General features: G+C 44.4%; 2 protein-coding genes across 7 annotated transcripts in view; both read left to right on the forward strand.

The window, feature by feature from the left end:
* The first annotated feature begins 4,840 nt into the window (after positions 1 to 4,840).
* CPNE1 (copine 1) overlaps positions 4,841 to 19,462 on the forward strand; it is a 43,301-nt gene continuing 28,679 nt past the window's right edge. For 3 of the 5 annotated variants that reach the window (XR_010607033.1, XR_010607034.1, XM_065645471.1), the window contains exon 1: positions 4,841 to 4,918. The gene's annotated coding sequence lies outside the window, so the exon portion shown is untranslated. Of the gene's footprint in view, positions 4,919 to 7,650; positions 7,699 to 18,788; positions 18,794 to 19,462 lie in introns of those variants that run through there. The other 2 variants (XM_065645472.1, XM_065645474.1) reach the window with 2 other exon arrangements.
* Positions 4,844 to 16,593, forward strand: RBM12 (RNA binding motif protein 12). 2 transcript variants are annotated; one of them, XM_065645464.1, is made up of 2 exons: positions 4,844 to 4,918; positions 12,032 to 16,593. In XM_065645464.1, exon 2 carries the CDS (start codon positions 12,054 to 12,056, stop codon positions 14,685 to 14,687), a length of 2,634 nt encoding a protein of 877 aa, XP_065501536.1. In that variant the 5' UTR covers positions 4,844 to 4,918; positions 12,032 to 12,053; the 3' UTR covers positions 14,688 to 16,593. The 2 variants fall into 2 exon arrangements, with proteins under 2 accessions (XP_065501536.1, XP_065501535.1); XM_065645463.1 differs by lacking the exon at positions 4,844 to 4,918 and adding an exon at positions 7,643 to 7,698.

Here is a 19,462-nt window from a genome sequence, read left to right on the forward strand (position 1 = left end):
CTACTTTCAGTCTTTTTGGATCTACTTTTCCGGTAGAACTCTGCAGCACAATCAGTAAGTCACTAAATTGCAGCCTTTCCTTAGAGAACAGAGAGAAACTCCTGAGTTTTCCATGAACACTGTTAGAAGGTCTTGCTGTCATCAAGTCGACGTTTGACTTTTGATGAGTCATTCTTCTCAAACTCAGTGCCTGATCTCAGCTAATTATTAAAAAAAATCTAATAGCTTAAATTGTAATTGTTTTTAGAAAAGGGAGCCCCAGATTTTGAATATGTGTAGCATCTCTTATGTGCTAAGATTTAAAATATAAATTCTACATGTGAAAGTTTGGGAAACACACTGTTAAATGTTTGTTTGAAAATGTTTGTAGGACAAGATGAGGAAAAATTTATAGTGGAGATTCCCCATGACAGAAAGAAGTAATGCCAGGAATGAACGTCTAGTCGTACACCACTGAATGCAGTTAGGGCTTTTTGTGCGGGGAAATAAATGTCTTCGGGAGGAAAATATTTACAAATGGAACTGCTGTTAACTCAGAAGTGAGGGAGCTGTGGGGTTTTGTGGGGGGTTTTTTGGTGATTAATTGGAGCCATCTGCAGGGAATTAATAATATAAGGTGAGGATACCAGGATGGTGAGGATTTAGTGTCACCATTTTGCAAGTGTCATAAAAATTGAACCAGTGTGACAAACGGGAATAAAATAAACTTTCAGTAGTGCAAGATGGTTAGGTAACACACAAGGCGGGGCAAAAAATTATCTGTGATAGATTTTAGTGTTTCTAAATGCTGATAGGGCATTATCACCTAACTACAAAAATTACCAAATATTTTTTCAGGAAGGATAATACAGAATTAGACAGTTACCTGTTCTGGATGCGAGGAGACTGAGAGGAAGAGGGTCCGTTAATAGATTTATGTTATACAGCGAGCCATAAACTTACTTTGTGTGTGTGTGTTTAATGATAAGTTAACATAAACAGTATTGCTCCCAACAAAATAGTCCCCTTATCTTCAATCTTATATCTGCGTGATGGATCAGCTTGCTGTTCTCTGTCTGGTGTGACTTCAGTCACGGTCCAGGTGTTTTCAGTGAAATTGTTTCTGCTAACAGCATGGGTGTCCCAGGCTTTGAAATGATAGTTTCCCAAAGCTGAGTCCCAAAAAGTTGGCCAAAGAAATCTCTTCTCCACTGAAGAAAGTTTAGATGAAATTTCAGGGTGGTGAATAAGGTCTTGCACTGGAAGAAAGTAAATGCCTGTTTTTAAAATGGACAAGCTGAGTGCTTGGGAGAACTGAGCACTCTGACAGCTGATGTTTCTCATGTCTACCTGAAAGAGATTAATAAAAAAAGGCTGGTAGAAGATGCTCTTTTAAGATGAAAAACTCATACTAATGAGCAATCAAAGTGGTTTTGTGCTGAGTAGGTGTAGTAAAACAAACAAGGTGTTGAATTTAGCAGTTACACGTGATCAATAGGCGCATCAGGTGAGGGCAGATTTTAAGCACAGATAGAAATGATCTGGAAACAATTAAGACTTGCAGCTGACACATAGTAATCAGTAAGGAAAATACAAAGTAGTACAAATCATTTACTAAAGTGGGTTCATTCATCCCAAGCACATCTTTGTACAGATGCAGGCCCAGGCTCAGGCTGTGTTCACGGAATGGTGTCTCTGGGGGGCTAGAAAAGCGAGGAGCCTGGGATTCAGAGTGATGTTTCCAGACTAATGGTGTAGCAAAAGTATAACGCGAGGAGGAAGACATTTTTATTTCAGATTTGGAGTTGGCACAGTGGGTGCTGGTTCCCTCAAGCTTTACTTTAATATGTCCTGTGTACATTTTTTTCCCTAGTTGCGCACCTAATGCCCTGTTTCAGTTTTGGTTTAGGTGGAGGAGACAGATGAATTAGCTCTGTCTCAGTAGTTTCCTAGTACCTAATAAAGACAAATCTCATTCTTTTCTAACAGCATTTTTCTCTACCTGCCTTCCACCACATGCATGATGTTACAGGGGAGCATACTGAACATTGTTACCGATGATCTCACTCCTTTAATCTTCTGTCTACCAGTGCTTTGCTTTCTGGAGACACTTCCCCTGCTATTGGTACCTGTGCATCACGCTGCCACCTCCTCTGTGGAACCCTTAGTCACTTGGTGTGCTCCTAATGCTAGTCCTGGATTTTGCTCCCTCTCATTTACAAACAGTTCTGCTTCTCTTAATCTTGAGTGAACCAAATATCCTCTCCCCATGAAAATCTGGGAATTGCTGAGAAGACAGTTGGAGACCTGGGAGGTGATCCGTGTCACAGGTGGCTGTTCCAGACTTTGCTCCAGTTGAGCTGCATCACAGACTAGGACACCTGAGGTGTGAAGCCACAGGCTGATCTGCAGCAGCTGCCCAGAGCATCAGGACTTGCTCTCCAGGGCGCCTCTGTGCAGTCAGTACAGACACAGTCCACAGCCCTGCTGAGGATGGTGCAGTTTCGTCCTCTTTTGCTGGTCAACACAGTAAATGTCACAAGTCTCTCCACCAAATGTTATTTTAGCAACAAAAGGCTCTGTATGTGCCTCAATGTGGTGACTCATCACATTGCACAAAGCTGAAAAGTCTTAGTTTTATTCTGACCTGGTGTATGGAAGTATAGCAGAAGATTGGCGAGGAGGTTGATTAAATGTAAATACGCTCAAGTGACTTGCAGCTGTCTGTAGAAAAAGCACATACATCACACTAATTGTTTTACTGACCTTGTGTGCTTGATGGGTAGAACCTCTGTGTTAGATAACATAGGCCTGTGAGAAACTCCAGACAACTTATCGCTATGTCTGAGATTCCTGCTTTGCTGTGAGAAAGAGCAAGAGGCTGCGCCTGCCTGAAGCCTTGAAATCCAGGCGAGCTCAGCAGGCCCAGCGATCTTCCAGCAGGGCTGAACTCACCAGCACCTGCGTCCCCGCTTGTGTCACCTCTGCCTGGGAGCTCAGGTGCTACTTTGGAGATCCCCCAGTAGAGAGGTAACTAAAATAAAACTTGCTCTTTGCAAAATGCATTCGTGGCCTCTGGCTATTCTTGTGACGTGCCTGCGTTTGTGCACACACCTGGGCTGCTCCAGCGCTGCCCTTTGTTCCCCTGCACCTTCTCCTGCTGCGGGGAGGCTGGTGCAGCCCAGGATGTGCTGCTGTGCCGCAGAGCGAGGCCCTGAGCTGCGGCTGCTCCTGCTCGTCTGTACCTAGGGTGAGCAGCTCTGTGGGGTTCCAGCAAGCCGGGCTGTGGGGGATGCCCCTGGTGACCCCAGCCCTGGTGACCCCACCGCCCGCCTGCTGTGCCGAGAGTGTGCTGGCAGCAACCCTGCCTGGCGTCACCCACGCTGTCACCTGTCACAAGGTGAATTACCGGGTACTGCCCACAGCAATCAAGGAGTGATGTGTAAGCAGATGACACACCTAGCAAGAAAAAAAGGAGGTGTTAGCTTGACAGAAGTGATAAATTTTCGGGGCAGCCATTATCTGTAAGTTCCAAATAGAGTACAAGATCTGTAAAACCAGGGATAACAGGGAGAAGATAAACATGTGTGGGCTCTTTATTGGGAGGGATGAGGGTGGTAAAGGAGAAGAAACTGGGAGTAGAAAGAGAGGACAGACAGGGGAACAGGTCACGGGGCTGATCAGCCCCAGGGCTGATCCTTTTGCCTCAGGACAACACACTCAATGTGTGTTTTGGCCCTGGTTTCTGCTGAGTGGTGAAAAATAACTACATTAACTGAACTGTTGACCTCCCAAATTCGCTGGAAGTGTCTGCCATGTGAGGTGATGATTTATTTTAATTCATTTCTTGCAGCAGACTGCAGGGTTTTGTCACTGAAACGCGCGCTGCTGCAGTCCCTGTGGGGCTGAGGTGCAGTGACAGCGGCTCCTGCGAGCTCTGGGCTGTCCCTCAGCTCGGCCGCTGTGCGGTGGTTTGTATCGCAGGTGGATTTAGTTAAGCAAGGGACAAATACAGCGTAGGGCAGGTCCACTTGAAAGGGAGCTGACCTAGGATAATCTGGCTTTAATTCTGCAACCTGGCCCTGACTGGAGAATCACAGAGTCACAGAATGTCAGGGGTTGGAAGGGACCTCGAAAGCTCATCCAGCCCAATCCCCCCGCCGGAGCAGGAACACCCAGATGAGGTTACACAGGAAGGTGTCCAGGCGGGTTGGAATGTCTGAGAGAAGGAGACTCCACAACCTCCCTGGGCAGCCTGGGCCAGGCTCTGGCACCTTCACCAGGAAGAAGTTTCTTCTCAAATTTAAGTGGAACCTCCATCCTCCTGACACTCCCCCTTTCCATACTGATCACCATGAATGAGGTCACCCCTCAGTCCCCTTGAAGTCGGGAAACACCCACTCTCCTCAGGGTTCTCTGGTTTGCTGGAAGTTCGACGCCTCCTTTCGAGTCCCCGTTCCTCAGCAATACCCCTCAGTGACACCATCAGTGATTTCCAGAAGATGTGTCACGCTACCCCCCTTGTGTTACTGCTGGACCAGAGCCAGCTGTTCGAGTCTTACACTGCGGGTCCGACAGTGCCCTTTTCGAGCCTGCAGCCTGGGGTGTCCCCTCGGCAGGGCCGGCGCTGAAGAGACAGCGAGCGGCGCCTTCTCACGGAAACTCCCGCCGCCCCGCGCGCCGCCTCGGCCGCCCTGAGGTGATTCGCGAGCAGCCGCGCGGCGCGTGCGCCGTGTGCCCCTGGGCGGGGCGGGCAGCAGGAAGCCCCGCCCCCCTCAGGCCGCGGTTCGGCCCCGCCCTCCCCGGGCGGTGGGTGGTGGCGCCGCGGCGTGGCGGCCATTTTGTGTCGCTGCGCGGTCGGTGGCGCTGGGCTCGGCGCGGAGCGGGGCCCGGGGCGGGTCGGCTCCGTTCTAACCCTTTTTCCCGTACAGATCCCTCGGTAAGAGCGCGGCGGCTCCCGGGCGGGCCGGGCCGCCTGCCCTGCTCCGCGCTGCGGGCCCGTGGGGAGGCGAGGCGGGGAGGCCGGGGGAGGGAGGCCGGGCGCGGCGCGGCTGCCGCGCGTCCCCGCGCACAAAGGGCCAGGCCGGGCGGCGCCCCCCGCGCTGAGGCCCCGGGGCGCCGAGCGGGGCCGCTGCCGCTTCGCCGCGGCCTGGCCCGCTGAGGCCGGGGGGCTCGGGCCGGCCCCCGCCCGCTGCCTCCCTCCCTCCCTCCCTCCGCCCGCGCCCGGCGGCCCGCGGAGCTGCGCGGGCAGGTGAGTCTGTGCGGGCCGAGCGCAGGCGCCGAGGGCCCGGCGGCGGCCGAGTGACCTTGCGGCGGGGCCGGAGCCCGAGGCGGGGCGGGCCCGCGGGGGCTCTGCCGGCGGCGGCGGGCGCGGGCGGCGCCGCGTTGGTCCGGGGGTCGCGCAGCCCGGGAGCGGCGGGAGTTGCGGTCCCGGCAGCGGCTCCTCGGCCCTTGGGCGCGGGAGGACGCGGCGCGGGGCCGGTCCCGGCGGGGCCCGTCCCGGGAGCTCGGCGGGGCGGCGGCGGCTCCTCCCGGGGCCCCGGGGGCCGGAGCGAAGCAAACGTGCTGCGCTTTGTAGGGAAGAAGGTCCCTGGTGCCTGTGGCGCTGCCACCGCTTCGGGGTTACCCTGTAAACACCAGCGAAGTTGTCGTGCAGTAACGTATTGCTCTCGTCCACTAATAAAAATCAGCTCCGTAAAGGAAAAAAAAAAAGCCACCAAAACCACCCTAGCGTTGAAATGGGTCCCAGAAGTACGCCAGGAGTCTGTGAGCTGTCTTTCGAAAAAACTCTTGGCTCTGATTTTACTCACTCTTAAGCTGATCTTCTTAGTGATTTTCTTACCCACCTCGATCTGCTGGGGTTAGGCAGACAGGTCGGCAGGTTGTTTCTTCGGCTCCTCAGGTTGTTTCCTGGGCTGTTTGTGCAGTGGATGGTGGTTCTCTCTCTGTAGCTGCCAGGCTGCTGTGCAGGGTCCCCCAGGAAGTCCCGAAGATGTGCCAGCGTCCTGGGAGCACCTGTGTCCCCGTCCGTGTTTGCCTGTTCATATGCTCTTGCGTATCAGGTTGATCGGAAAGGATGTATTTACCTTCCAGAGCGATGAATGGTTTTCTTGAAAGTTGAGAGAATTGAGACTTGCGAACAAAAATAGATGATGTTTGGTGGAAAGGTTAAACATAGAGTGGAGTTTTGCACCTTTTCTGAAGAATGCTGCTTGGTTTTGTCGATGTTGTTTCACGTTATAGCATGTTGTCTTGGTCCACTGCAAATCTTCAGCTTGTTCTGGATGTTGTGAAGAGGAACATATGCAACGCTGTGGTTGCTGTACTGGAAATACATCAAATGATTTGGGTTTTTCTTCCAAATGGAAGGTTCCTTGTGCATGAAAGATTTCTATGCTGCTAGAAGCAGGTGTGGTTTTGCATGAAACTGTTTTTCAGGTGATTACATTCTTTCCTGCATTATAAACTACTGTTTGACACTGCTAGATGTGCAAGTATGTAGTTGAATCCTTCTAATATAGGAATGCTTGTTTTTCTTAAAGGTCTAATAAGAAAAAAAAAAAAGTCGTCTTTTCCTAAATGCATTTGCCATTTTAATATAAGTCTGAAGAGTGCAGTTGTATCCTTCTCACTTGTAAGTCTGCTGTTAATGTCCTGGAAGATCTGTGAATGTCTCCGTGTGTTTTAATTCCCTCTGTTAGGGAGTTTGTGGATGGCTTGGCAGTATTTTTTTCTCTAAGTTCTCTTTGGTAATGATGCTTATAACTGAAAATGGCTTGTTTGGGTTGTGTGAGGAGGAGGCGGCAGTTTCTTGTTCTTAGTGTAATTCCTTCCTGGATAGTAGTCCAAAGAATCACAATTTTGGTATGAGGTGGTCTACTAAGCAATGGAAGAGCAAGGGTTTTCCATCTCTCCTTTAAGTAAAAAAAAATATATGTTGCCGCCTAAAACGTTTGGGCTTTTTGTTTGAGTTGTAATCCCAGGAAGACAATTTTTATAGAGGGATGAAAAAAATGAGCATTTAATCAGGATTTTGTTAATGAAAGGACAGATTACTACTGAAAAGCCAGTATCTCGGTGAGGAGTTGTTACTGTTGTTACTGTTTGCTCTGCAGAGGCGGCTGCCTAGAGCTGACTCCAAAATGTCACCAGTTTGTGCGACTCCTGAAGAATTATTCACGTGCAGCTGTTGGGAGGTTTTCTGAGGTGCAGCTCATGTTTCTGTGTTCAAGTCAGAAGATATGCAGTTGGAGGAAGGAATATGATTTTTGATGGAGGAAGGGTTTGTTAAGGGTTTTCAAGTATTCTTGCTCTTTGCCTCTGAAAGTGATTTGTTCATGTGTTGGTGATGGGAAAATTTGAAAGATTCTTGGAATGCTTTCTGGTTCTTTTTATGTTCTTTGTAGAAGGAATATTCATGTCTCGAAACCATATAAAAACACTGCAGTGCAATTACCGACAGGTCATTCAGAGATAAGGTATTAGGACATGCACTCCTGCTCTTGTGACCGGTGGATGTCACAGTGCCTTGTGGTGGTCGCAGGTTTGAACTTTCTATTTATACAGTTCTTTGTGGACTGTTACTGCTGTTGTGTTGCCTGCATTGATTTTTGCCTCCATTTATTCTTTATTGCAGTCTAAAAGTTGGTTTTAATTGGTTGCCCACAGGATTGGCTTGGCTTCTGCTACTTGTTAAGAAAAAAACATCTGTCTTTGCAGGTAAGAGCCTTTGAATTGAAGACTTCTTTATATGCATATTGCGTATATCTTAAGAAATATTTGAAGCTTTTGGGATCTGTGAATTGGTGTCAGATAACCTATAGCTAGTCTCTTTACTCTGACTCCCACTGGTGATGGTGGTTCTGGCAATGTTGTTCTTGTAAACAGAATTTTCTGCTAAACTAATGTTTTGTTTCATCAGCACGTGGTTAGTCTGAAACACCCTCCCAGTTACTTTGCACTGCTGGAGAGTGTGGCTCCTTTGCTGCAGGCCACAGGTCTGCGTATTTATAACGACTGGAGTTTTAGAAGTGTACTGTAATTGTCTCTAATTTGGTTTTGCAGCATTTAAAGGGATCAAATAGACTCATATTAGCTCAGATTACTATAACAGATTGATTTTAGCCTTTAAAAAAATAGGCAAAGCTGTAGTCTGCAGTTTTAGCTTTTGCTAGGGATACTTAATATTTCTCCTACAATAGTACTGTTATTCCAGTTCTTAGTCTTTGTCTAAGAATTGCCACACATGTTGTGTGTGTACCACGTGGATATTGTACTTTAATACTCCCCAGAGACTATTTGAGTCTTCTAAACTTTTCTTAATTTGAAAAATGCATACATCTTAACAGGCTGGTCTGGTGTTTTTATAAATTTATGCATATGACCCAAATTCTATTTATTTTACTGTCTAACACATAAATGGAATAAGTAATATTGTCACTTTGGAGAACTTTTTCCAGTGTAACATCCATGTTTTTAAAGATGTTACTGTCAAGACACATAAACGTGCTGTTAAGGTTCATCAAACGAGTTGGATTGGATAGATTGTTAGCAGCCCTTTGCTCCATTTTTGATCTCAACTTGCTAATGAGGATGGCTTGTCCATAGAACAGCTGTAGGGTTTTGTGCTTCTGGTCGCTCCAAAAAGATACCCAATACAAAAAATTACAGCAAACCCTGTTTTTGCCTTAAAGTACCTTTTGTACAGGGGAAAAGCAGGCGGGCTGAGAACACCTCTGACAGCCCAACAAAACACTGGCCGTACAGCCTGTTCCGGCTCTGACATTAATGTTGCCTCTGCACGTGTGTTGATCACAAGCTTCTTCAAACACTGAAATGTTTGAGCAGACTTTGCTTTTTCATTAGTTGGAAAATCTGAGGGCATGGGTTATTGTCTCCTAAGTGCGTTTTGGAAAAATTGGACTTGTGAGTGCTTAGAGATGTGAAATTTGGCCCTTTTTGGCCTTTGTGATTTTTCTTGAAATCATAGAAGCTAAATTAATACTTTGGTAAAGCACTGAAATCCTGGCAAATTTGAAGCCGTTATGTTTTGAGTTGACAAAATAATTTTCCAAAAATATTTGGTGGAGTAAAGTCCTTACAATTATTTTTCTTCGTAATAGCGAGCATTTGCTTAATGTCATGCACGGAATTAACTGTGCTGAAGTAATTGCAGCTAGTTTTTCTAGCAACTGGTTGGGTTTTTTGATGTATAGTGATTAAGTGGACCTAAACAGAATAGTAACAAAACTTTAAGATATCTCTTAGCATTTATAATGCAGTTTAGAATTTAGTGCAAGTTTGAAACTTGCATTATCCCAGAAACTATGTAAATGTTAAAATGCTTGAACTTTTAAAGAATTCTTTTGTGACCTTATCTGTTAATTTGTCTTCTGGGTTAGATTCATGGAGTCATGCACTTATCTGGCAGGTGTCAGTTCCGATGAAGAATATATGATGTTCTAAACCAGCAGAGCTGAGCAGAAAAACCTTCTGAAGTTGAATTTGTTCAATTAACGGCCATATCAGATTGTCACCCCTTTTGTATTAGCAAGGAAATAAAGAAAAGTAATCTCCCATTTAGCACAAGAAACTTTAAACGCCTGACTCCTGATGCATAAGAATTTCAGACGCTCATTTCTTTGTATAATAGGTGATCAAGAAAACGTAAACATCCTAGCAAGATTTGCTATTAGTGTTAAGTTTCAAAGCATGGGTACAAAACCAGGGCTTTTTTGTACTGCTTGCTTGCCTCAGGATCATCTAACTCAAAAGCAATCCTGGAGCATAATGTGAGCTTCGGTTTTACGATCCCCTTTAGTATGGCTTCCTTAAAGTAGGTGGAATTTTCATTTTAACTTGACTTTCAATGTGAGCCAAATTGAAAGTCAAACTACAGAATCACTGGAAAACAGTGCTTTTTAAAAATAGGACAAAAAGTCTTATATGCTTTCTTAGATGTGTACATGTGGTCTTACTTTGACCTGTTTGTTGGGTTTTTTTATATGGGCCAATTATTTTGCTGTTGGAAAATGATTGGGCAATGAACTTTATTTACTATAAGAGATAAATGCAAGATGTTGCTTTTGTTGCTTGCTATGGAGATGGCAAAGTTGCTTTTTAAAAAAAGAATCCCTGGGGCTGAGTATATGTTCCCCTGTTACTGCCCTCTCTTGCTGGAGTAGGGTTTTCTTAGCGGTATGAAAGGCTAGATTTTTTTTTTTTTTAAAGACCTTCTTATGTTCATGTTGCAAATTCCAGTCTGTCTTTCAAGAGGCTGTAGTGAGGAATGGGCTGTTTGTTGGTAGCACAGCAGAGCTGACTGTGCCCGAGGGCTTGTCTAGTGTGTGGTTGAGAGGGGAAGGTTCTCTGCACATCTCGTGGCAGCTGGATGGGACCAGCACCCTGTAACGCCCCAGGACATTGCTTGAGTTCATCACTGTGTAGAAGGGGTTAGTGCTGATTTATTGGGCAGCAAAACAGAGTATTTAAGTATCCATTTGACTAATGTGAAGTTCCATGATGCAAACAAAATGATAACTTTTTTTTTTCTCATGTGAAAGAATTATTACTCCTGTTTTCGCTAAGTACTGAATTCAGTCTTATCCGGCATGGTTAAATTGTTGGACAGTGGCTTTACCTGGTAGTTAAGGATGTGTTCATGGTGTTTAAAGTGATTGGAAGGCCTGGACAGGCAAATGCAGCTGATGTAGAGATTTGCCTGTGTGCTGGGAGACAACATTCAGCTGAATGTGAGATGCTGGGAGATAGTTGATCTTAGCCTTGGCATGCGAACAGAAGTCTGCTGGTGTCCTGGTGTTGCATTGTATCACCTGGTTCATCCCCACTGTCAAATGCTCAGTTAACACCATTGGTATGTGGCTGCTGGGAGCCGAGAGGTATTTGTACAGACAGGGAACTGGGCTGAGGAAGGCAAGAAGTTGCAGAGATGAAGTGGCTCAGGTGGAACAAGGTGCCACTGCTGACCGTTCAGGCTTCTGAACTGGTGAATTGTGCTCGTGTTGATAGGATGCTTTCAGTCTTTACTGAAGGTTTGTCAAGAATAAGTGAGAATTACTTAGTTGCCTGTTTATCTTGAGCTTCTGATATGACCTCAGGCACTTCTGTAGAACATGTACAATGTAATTGTTAAAATCTACTTTTTCAAGATTGATCTTAAGCTTCCACTAACCTCAGCTGCAGAGGTAAAAGTCATCTGCTTGTGCCTGAGATGAAAGGTGTAATATTAGACCGAACATCTGCAACTATTAAAAACCTTGTACCTTGTTTTTGAATGTTGTAAAAGCCAAATATCTAGCTAGGATATGCATAGATGTTCATCTAGTTTTGGTGAGGTCTATATAGTCACAAAATGTTTGGAGTTAGTTTATAAAGGTTAGTGAGCTTTGTGATCACCTAGATCTCTTGCCTTTGCTAGGAGAAAAATATAATATCAGTATAACTAGTGGTCCCAGTCAGGATGTTGTGTGAGTCTCACTGTTGCTAGTTGTCCATAGTGGGTTTTTATTTGTAAACAACCCACTGTTGCCTTCCTGGTCGTCTTCACATGGCAGGAGATAAAGTCCCTTCCCAAATGTGAGAGAACTGTATATGGGAACATAGGTGTGCAGAATTTTTTGCAGTCACGTTGCCAGGTACAGTGGATACCATATCAGCGTATGGTAAATTGACTTTGTTTGGTTAAAGTACTCATTTTACTTGTGTTCCATTAAATATTCAACTACTGATATAATCTGATTTTTTGCTGTTCCTTTTTTTTTTGTGTGTGTGTGTGACACTTGTGGGTCTTGGTTTAACAGTTATTTTGGAATTTCCAGTGCAAAATGTATACTAATTGTGTTGGTAAATGTTTAATACTTCAATCTGTATGAAGTAAAGAAACATGAATAAGGAACGTGGAATATAAACATGCTTAATCTTTGCAAGATGTTGTTAGGTGAATGTGAACGAATATAGTAGATGGTTTCTGTAGGTAATTGCATGGTGCCATGAACAGTAGTCTGACATAGCCGTTGCCTTTTCTCATCTGCAGGTGTGTGTTGTTTCAGCGCAGCATGGCTGTGGTCATCCGCTTGCAAGGTCTCCCGATTGTGGCGGGGACCATGGACATTCGCCACTTCTTCTCTGGATTGACCATCCCTGATGGGGGCGTGCATATTGTAGGGGGTGAACTGGGTGAGGCTTTCATCGTTTTTGCCACTGATGAAGATGCGAGGCTTGGTATGATGCGCACAGGTGGTACAATTAAAGGGTCGAAAGTAACACTGTTGCTGAGCAGTAAAACCGAAATGCAGAACATGATAGAACTGAGTCGTAGGCGTTTCGAGACGGCCAATCTAGATATGCCACCAGCAAATGCTAGCAGGTCGGGACCACCCCCTAGTTCTGGAATGAGTGGAAGGGTTAACTTACCTACTACTGTACCTAACTTTAATAATCCTTCTCCTAGTGTAGTAACTGCTTCTACTACTGTGCATGAAAGCAATAAAAACATATCTACATTTTCTACTGCCAGTATGGGGACTGCACCCCCAAATCTTGGGGGTTCCTTTGGTAGCCCGACATTTAGCTCAACTGTACCTAGCACAGCGTCCCCCATGAACACGGTGCCTCCTCCACCCATCCCTCCGATCCCAGCCATGCCATCTCTGCCGCCAATGCCTTCTATTCCCCCGATACCTGTTCCACCTCCCGTACCCACGCTGCCTCCGGTTCCTCCGATCCCCCCGGTGCCCCCTGTGCCGCCCATGACACCCATGCCTCCCATGTCAGGAATGCCTCCTATGAATCCTCCGCCCCTAGCACCTTTGCCCGCTGGAATGAATGGGTCTGGAGCAGCAGTGAATATGAACAGCGGCTTGAATCCATTGTTTATTGGTCCCATGAATCCTGTAAATCCTATCCCGATGAGTTCTCAAAGTAGTGTCAAGCCAATTCCAATCAATCCAGACGATTTGTATGTCAGCATTCATGGAATGCCCTTTTCTGCAACTGAATCTGATGTGAAAGACTTTTTCCTTGGGCTCCGTGTGGATGCAGTCCATATGCTAAAGGATCATGTAGGTCGAAATAATGGAAATGGACTAGTTAAGTTTTTTTCTCCTCAAGATACGTTTGAAGCACTGAAGCGAAACAGAATGCTGATGATTCAGCGCTATGTTGAAGTTAGTCCTGCGACAGAGAGACAGTGGGTGGCTGCTGGAGGCCACATAACTTTCAAGCAAACCATGGGTCCCTCTGGGCAGTCGCACCCTCCTCCTCCCCAGCCACATTCTAGGTCCAAATCTCCAAGTGGACAGAAAAGGTCACGGTCGAGATCTCCCCATGAGCAGGGTTTCTGTGTTTATTTGAAAGGTCTTCCCTTTGAATCGGAGAACAAACATGTGATAGATTTTTTTAAGAAGCTGGATATCGTTGAAGACAGCATTTATATAGCTTATGGACCTAATGGGAAGGCAATTGGAGAGGGTTTTGTTGAGTTCAGGAATGAAGCCGATTATAAAGCAGCTTTGTGTCATCATAAGCAGTACATAGGGAATCGCTTTATTCAAGTTCATCCAATTACTAAAAAGGCAATGTTAGAAAAGATAGATATGATTCGTAAAAGGTTGCAGAACTTCAGCTATGACCAGAGAGAAATTCTCATGAATGCTGAAGGAGAACCAGGCTTGCCAAAATTGTGTGCACATATATCTAATATTCCATACAATATAACAAAAATGGAAATCCTTCAGTTTCTAGAGGGACTGGCAGTAGAAGAGAACTCCGTACAAATTCTTGTTGATAATAACGGGCAAGGTTTAGGGCAAGCACTGGTTCAGTTTAAAGCTGAAGATGATGCTCGTAAGGCAGAACGTTTGCACCGTAAAAAACTGAATGGAAGAGATGTTGTTTTGCGTTTGATAACTGTAGAAGAAATGAGAGATATTGAGAGAAACCCACCATCTCAAGGGAAAAAAATACTGAAAATACCGATACAAGGAAATGTGGCTGTGCCAGGAGCGCAGGGCGCTGCTGGGGATGAGCATGCCTTCCTGGGGGGAAATTCTAAAGATGCAAACAACGGGCCACCATTTAACTTCCCTGGTAACTTCAGTGGGTCCGGCACGTTTGGTCCCCCTCTCCCGCCTCCTGGAATAGGTGGCTTTCCTGACGCTAGGCCAGGAATACCTGCGGTTGCAGCGAGCGGTTTACCTGCTGCAGCTCTCGAGGTCCCCGCGTTCGCAGGTGGGCCTGGTAATTTGAGTGGACCGGCAGGTTTTGCAGGGGGTCCTCAGACTTTCGGTAACGGTCCTGGCAATTTAAGTGGACCCCCTGCCTTTGGTGCCGGTCCTCCAGGAATTGCTAGTGGTCTCGGACATTTAACTGGACCTCCAGGCTTTGGACCTGGACCGGGAAATATACATATTAGCGGACCCCCGGGTTTTGGAACAGGGTCTGGGAAGCCAGGACCAACTGTCATTAAAGTGCAAAATATGCCCTTTACTGTTTCGGTGGATGAAATTTTGGATTTCTTTTATGGTTACCAAGTGATCCCTGGTTCGGTGTGCTTAAAATACAATGAAAAAGGCATGCCCACTGGAGAAGCAATGGTTGCATTCGAGTCTCGTGATGAAGCTATGGCAGCTGTTGTTGATCTAAATGACAGGCCTATAGGCTCCAGAAAAGTAAAACTTGTTTTAGGGTAGCTGTTAATATGAAATAGTTGTAGAATAGATATTCATAGTGCTGTGATAAATGCATCCGGATTGGTTTTTGTAGTATTTCCAGGATAGAACCTGTGGATTGTTTAAATTGTAAAACAGATTGGTTTTGAGAAGACAGAGCACTGCGTTAGCCATTACATACGGAACACTGCAAGGCCAGATGCGCAGTGGGTTTTTCCATACAAATATGTGGAAAAACCAGACAGATTCTTATTCGTCCTAGAAGTCCGGTAAACTGTACTGGACCCAGTGCTTCTCGAGGAATCTAGATTGGTTTTACGTAGTTTTGGATAAGGGAACTAGATGAAGTCAGTGAAGCTCTTCGGTGGGTGCTCTTGCAAGCCATTGTAAAATAGATAGCTATTTCTAGATTTGGTTAAAAGCTGGCTGAATTTGCTTTGTTTACAGGTCAAAGCTTTGTTTAAAGTCCTGATTTTACTCTGCAACTGAACGAATTCTCAGTGTACACAGATTAATTGTTTTGTGTATGTATCTTTATTTTTTCCAAGATTCTCACTGTATGAACAGTTGAATTATGCCCGTTGCTGATGTGTCTACAAAACTAATTCCTATAAGTATGAGCAGAATCGTTCTGTAAAATTCAAGCTGCTTCTTTGTGGAATAACCTTTAGTTATTTATATATTGGAATTATAACTGTGCAGAATAAGACTTTTGCCACAAATATAGCTAACCTCAAACATTATCGTATGAGTTTTATAGTACACTTATAAAACATTTGCAGTAGAAGCAACAACTTGAAAATATTCATTATTGTTTAAGTAGCTTGATTTGTTAGGATTATGCGAATCCGTTGGGATAGGATCTTTGACACTAGTTGGATATTGACGTTGTATTTCTCATGTGTCTCTTGAACTCCTTCCGTAGTCTCTGCTAAGAGAACCAAAGTGGTGATTATTAGTAGAAGATTGGAGTCCAGCTAAAGTTTTAAATTAGTTTATATATGAAAGAAATTTTTATCTTCAGCAACTCTGTCAAGAATTATTGCTATGGGTGAATTCAAAGATAAAATTTATTTTTCTCCAAAACTTGAAAATACTGAGTTTACTATATATTTTTGCAATAAAGTTGTGCTGTTGTATTCAAAGTCTTTAAAGAGTTGCCATTTTCTTTGCTGTGCAGTAAAACCTTCCATGGAAAAACAGAGAATTGGAAAGGAAGTAATTACACACGTGAAAAATAGATTTTTGTTGTTGTTGTTGTTGTTCATCCTTGCTTGGCTTATGATAAAATTTAAAGCTTGGGCATTGCCTGAAAATGCTACTATTCCCTGCAAATCATTGTACTTAAACATAGTAAACTTGAAACTGTTTTGGTTTTTTGGACAAAGAAAACCAGTGCCTTTTGGTGTTGCATATCATGGAACACTGAAGTGTATGGTCAGGCAAAATTGCGAGGTGCAAGTGGCAACAGTTTTATTCCTGTGGTGCGTAGGAGAGATTTGCAAACCTGTGCGGCGCTGCATCCCCAGAGGATTTCCCAGGCCAGGACTGTGCGAGGAGTGTGGAAAGGTGTACGTCAATAAAGAGGCGGTCACGTTACACAGATGCTTCTGTAATTCATTAGCATAATTTTGTTTTGACGGATTACTAGGTGGTCCCAACTTTGGAAAAGTCATGTGATTTGTATATACTGTTTAAAATTAAGCCTCCTGTTAATAAAACTGTCTGTCTCTGAAGCTTCATGTTATGCGTTTCAACAGTCTTTGGGAGTAATGTTTCAACACCAGATCTTTGTTTCTTTTTTTTTTTTTTTTTTTCTTTGAAAGTCTGAAAGTTCTCTTGCTGATGTCAGAAAGATGTGTGATTAGGAGTCAAGCCTTTCAGTTTATTTTTAAAATTTTGCTCTTTGTTTTTTAAACAACTTTTATTAAAGTTTCATACTATATTGGAGTTACTTGGGTGCTTGTTTCTTCATGTTTCACATTAGAATAAAATTACTGAAAAGGAAAACTTGGCTTCATTGTTCACAGAATTGATTTAAGATACTAGTGTGTGTTGACTTGTGGAAACTGGTGATAACTGTTTTGTTTTTTTTTTCCCAAGTTCAAATGAATCACAACAATGCTTGCCTTGTTGTGAAATGTAATTAAACTACAGGTGTCTGGAATTAGATACACAGTTCTGTCTTTTGATTTCATGTCTCGATCCCCTTGGTAAGGGATCCAGGGTAATTAGTGTTTGCGTTGGACACGGCGTGTGCTGCGGAGCGTGCTTGTGTGCCTGGTCCTTGGGACTTGCTCAAAGTGCAGGTTTGGTTTGGAAATCTTTCATTTTCTGATTCTCGATTTTTCTGTATGGTCTTAAGATGTTTAAATGCTTGTCTTAAGAAAAAAAAAAAGTGCAAACCAGTACAAAAAGCCATTGGTGTTGGGAACGCTGACCTGGATGGAATGCTGCAGCGGAGGACGCAGGGTGGGGACAGGGCTCTTCATCTTGCCAGGCAGTTGATGCTCCATGTCCTTTAGCATAAATTAGTCAGTGAACTTCCCCTCTTCCTCCAGAGTAGGCTCTTGGAAAAAACAAGAAGTTGTAGCATATTGAGAATTTCTGTATGTGTTCTAACCAATACAGCTGCTGTCCCAAGTAGTTACGGTTGATCCTTTGAAGTGTGTGTCAAGAAAAATTCATTATCAAGTGTCACTTGCAAGTGTAAGAACTTGCTGTCATGTCAGAAGCAGCTTTAAACTATGTCATGCTAAATTATGAGGGATGCCCTTACATTAGCTGATTACATGGCTGGATTTGATAAAATTGCTTACTTTGCACATGTTTATGTTAGTGAACAGCCTTAAAAACGAGGGGTCGGACCTCTGAAGTCCCTTGTCCGTTGTGGAAGGTACAAACTGCCCTTGCACAGACACGTCAAGGTGGCTGCTCACGAGAGGTAGCGACAGGAAGACTCAGCTGATGGACACAGCTCCAATCCACAGCTGTTTTGGCCTTGATGCTTTGAGTGTCAGGACCTGACCCCCTGCTTAACCTCCTCGGATCAATGCAGTCAGTGACACTGGTGTCCCCATTTCTTCAAGCTATAGAAAGAAGGTACTCGTGTTTATATAACTGGCTAATATAGCATTTTTAGCGGTTCCTTAAGTGTTAAATTACTACTTGTAAAAAAAAAAAAGTGGTAAAATGTTACACTCACAACATGATTTCTTGTAAACGTACTTATTTTTGTTGTCCCATTCACAGGAGAAGGTATGACTATAATAAATTATTCAGTGATTAACTTGTGACCTACATGGAAGAACTCCAGTGGTTAGATGGAAGTGTGACTTAAAAGTTGCCAAGTTTTCAAGCAGTTATATGTAAATGTCACAGTCAGGTTTTCTTTTTAACACAAGTCAGTTCTGTAATATCACAGACATTAAAGCCAGTTCTTTATTGATGAATTGTTGCCATGTTCTAAATGTAGATTTCTGAGAGGTTTGAGGCTTTGTAGGTTTAAAGAAAACGGAAGGAAACTTCTATTTTGTTCTAAGTAATGTTCGTTTTGTAGCGTTGAATGTTTTTCTTGAATGTCTATGCTCTGAATTTGTTGTGAGTGGGAAGATTGATCCAAAAATGAAGACTAGTGGTGTGCGAGCTGACGTTGATGGTCTGCCCTCTAAAGAGCATTGGTGCTGGTCAGTTCAGAACTGCTCAGGCTGGCCTTACACAAGTTGTTGCCTGTGCTGTGTGAAATTAGTAGCTTGTTTCGCTCAGACTGTTTTGGTGCACTGAAGACTTCAGACTTCTGGAAAAAAAAAATGCAGTTACCTGGGCACACCAGTGGTGCGCTGACTGTGAAAAGCTATTTCAGTTTCTGTATTTTGTTCCTCCTCTGTTCTGTGGTGGTTCCCGCAGCGGATGCTGTTGGTCCTCAGCCGCACGCGCCTCTGATCTGCAAAATTGAAACTGCTACTTGCTATGCACCACTTAAAGCCCCTGGCTGGACAGCGGACCACTCTGAGAGCAGGTGTTTTAGGGTGATTATCCAGATATATGGATTAGACCCTGAATCAAGGAACTGCAATTCCTGTTTAATACAGACTCTAGTGCAAGCGAAAGACTAGTTTCTGTCTTTGACAGAGATAATCGGTTGGAAGGAAGCAGTTTTGAAACTGGACTGGTATATTAGGAATCATTTAGTTTGAGTCCAGAGACACAAATTAGTTTTATCTCAGTTTGCTCATTTAGATAGGTCTTTAAAAAGAAAGAAAATAAAGAGAGATGCTAAATTCTGTTGCTGGAAGAGGTTTTTTAGAAACAGTGCCTTGGGCCAGGAGGCAGCATTTCCAAATACATGTGCTCGTCTTTGCCCTCTTGCAGGTTTGCTGATGCTCCCTTCCGTTCTGTGGCTGTGTGTTCTTTCATGGTTTTGGGAAAGCTGAGCTAGAGTTTGTGTACGGAGCAAATGACTCTTCTTCCTGGCACAAGAGGAAATGAAACTCTTAAATGCTTCTGCAGGAAGAGTAACCTCATGGAGTTCTCTTCCTATCTGTTTTTGGCAGTGAGAACACGGTTGTAGGTGAAAGATTTGGCTTTCCCACGGAATGGAAATCTGTTGGTTGGTAGTATGCATTTGACTTAATATTTGTGGCTGTGTACTGAACTCTGCTGCTCTTTCCCTATCTCATGATCAGGTAGGTATTCTGGAGCTTGTTTTCCATACAGATGACACTGTCAGTAATGTCGTCGGAGCTTTGTTACTGTGCAATGTTTGGGTGTCGTTTGTCCAGGGAGAGCTTCCCACC

The sequence above is a fragment of the Caloenas nicobarica genome, chromosome 15 (assembly GCF_036013445.1).
Source record: "Caloenas nicobarica isolate bCalNic1 chromosome 15, bCalNic1.hap1, whole genome shotgun sequence".
In the NCBI taxonomy this organism is placed as follows: domain Eukaryota; kingdom Metazoa; phylum Chordata; class Aves; order Columbiformes; family Columbidae; genus Caloenas; species Caloenas nicobarica.

What these genes read in the sequence shown, in the direction of transcription:
- RBM12 (XM_065645464.1), top strand. Translation starts at nt 12,054, where the DNA reads ATGGCTGTGGTCATCCGCTTGCAAGGTCTCCCGATTGTGGCGGGGACC.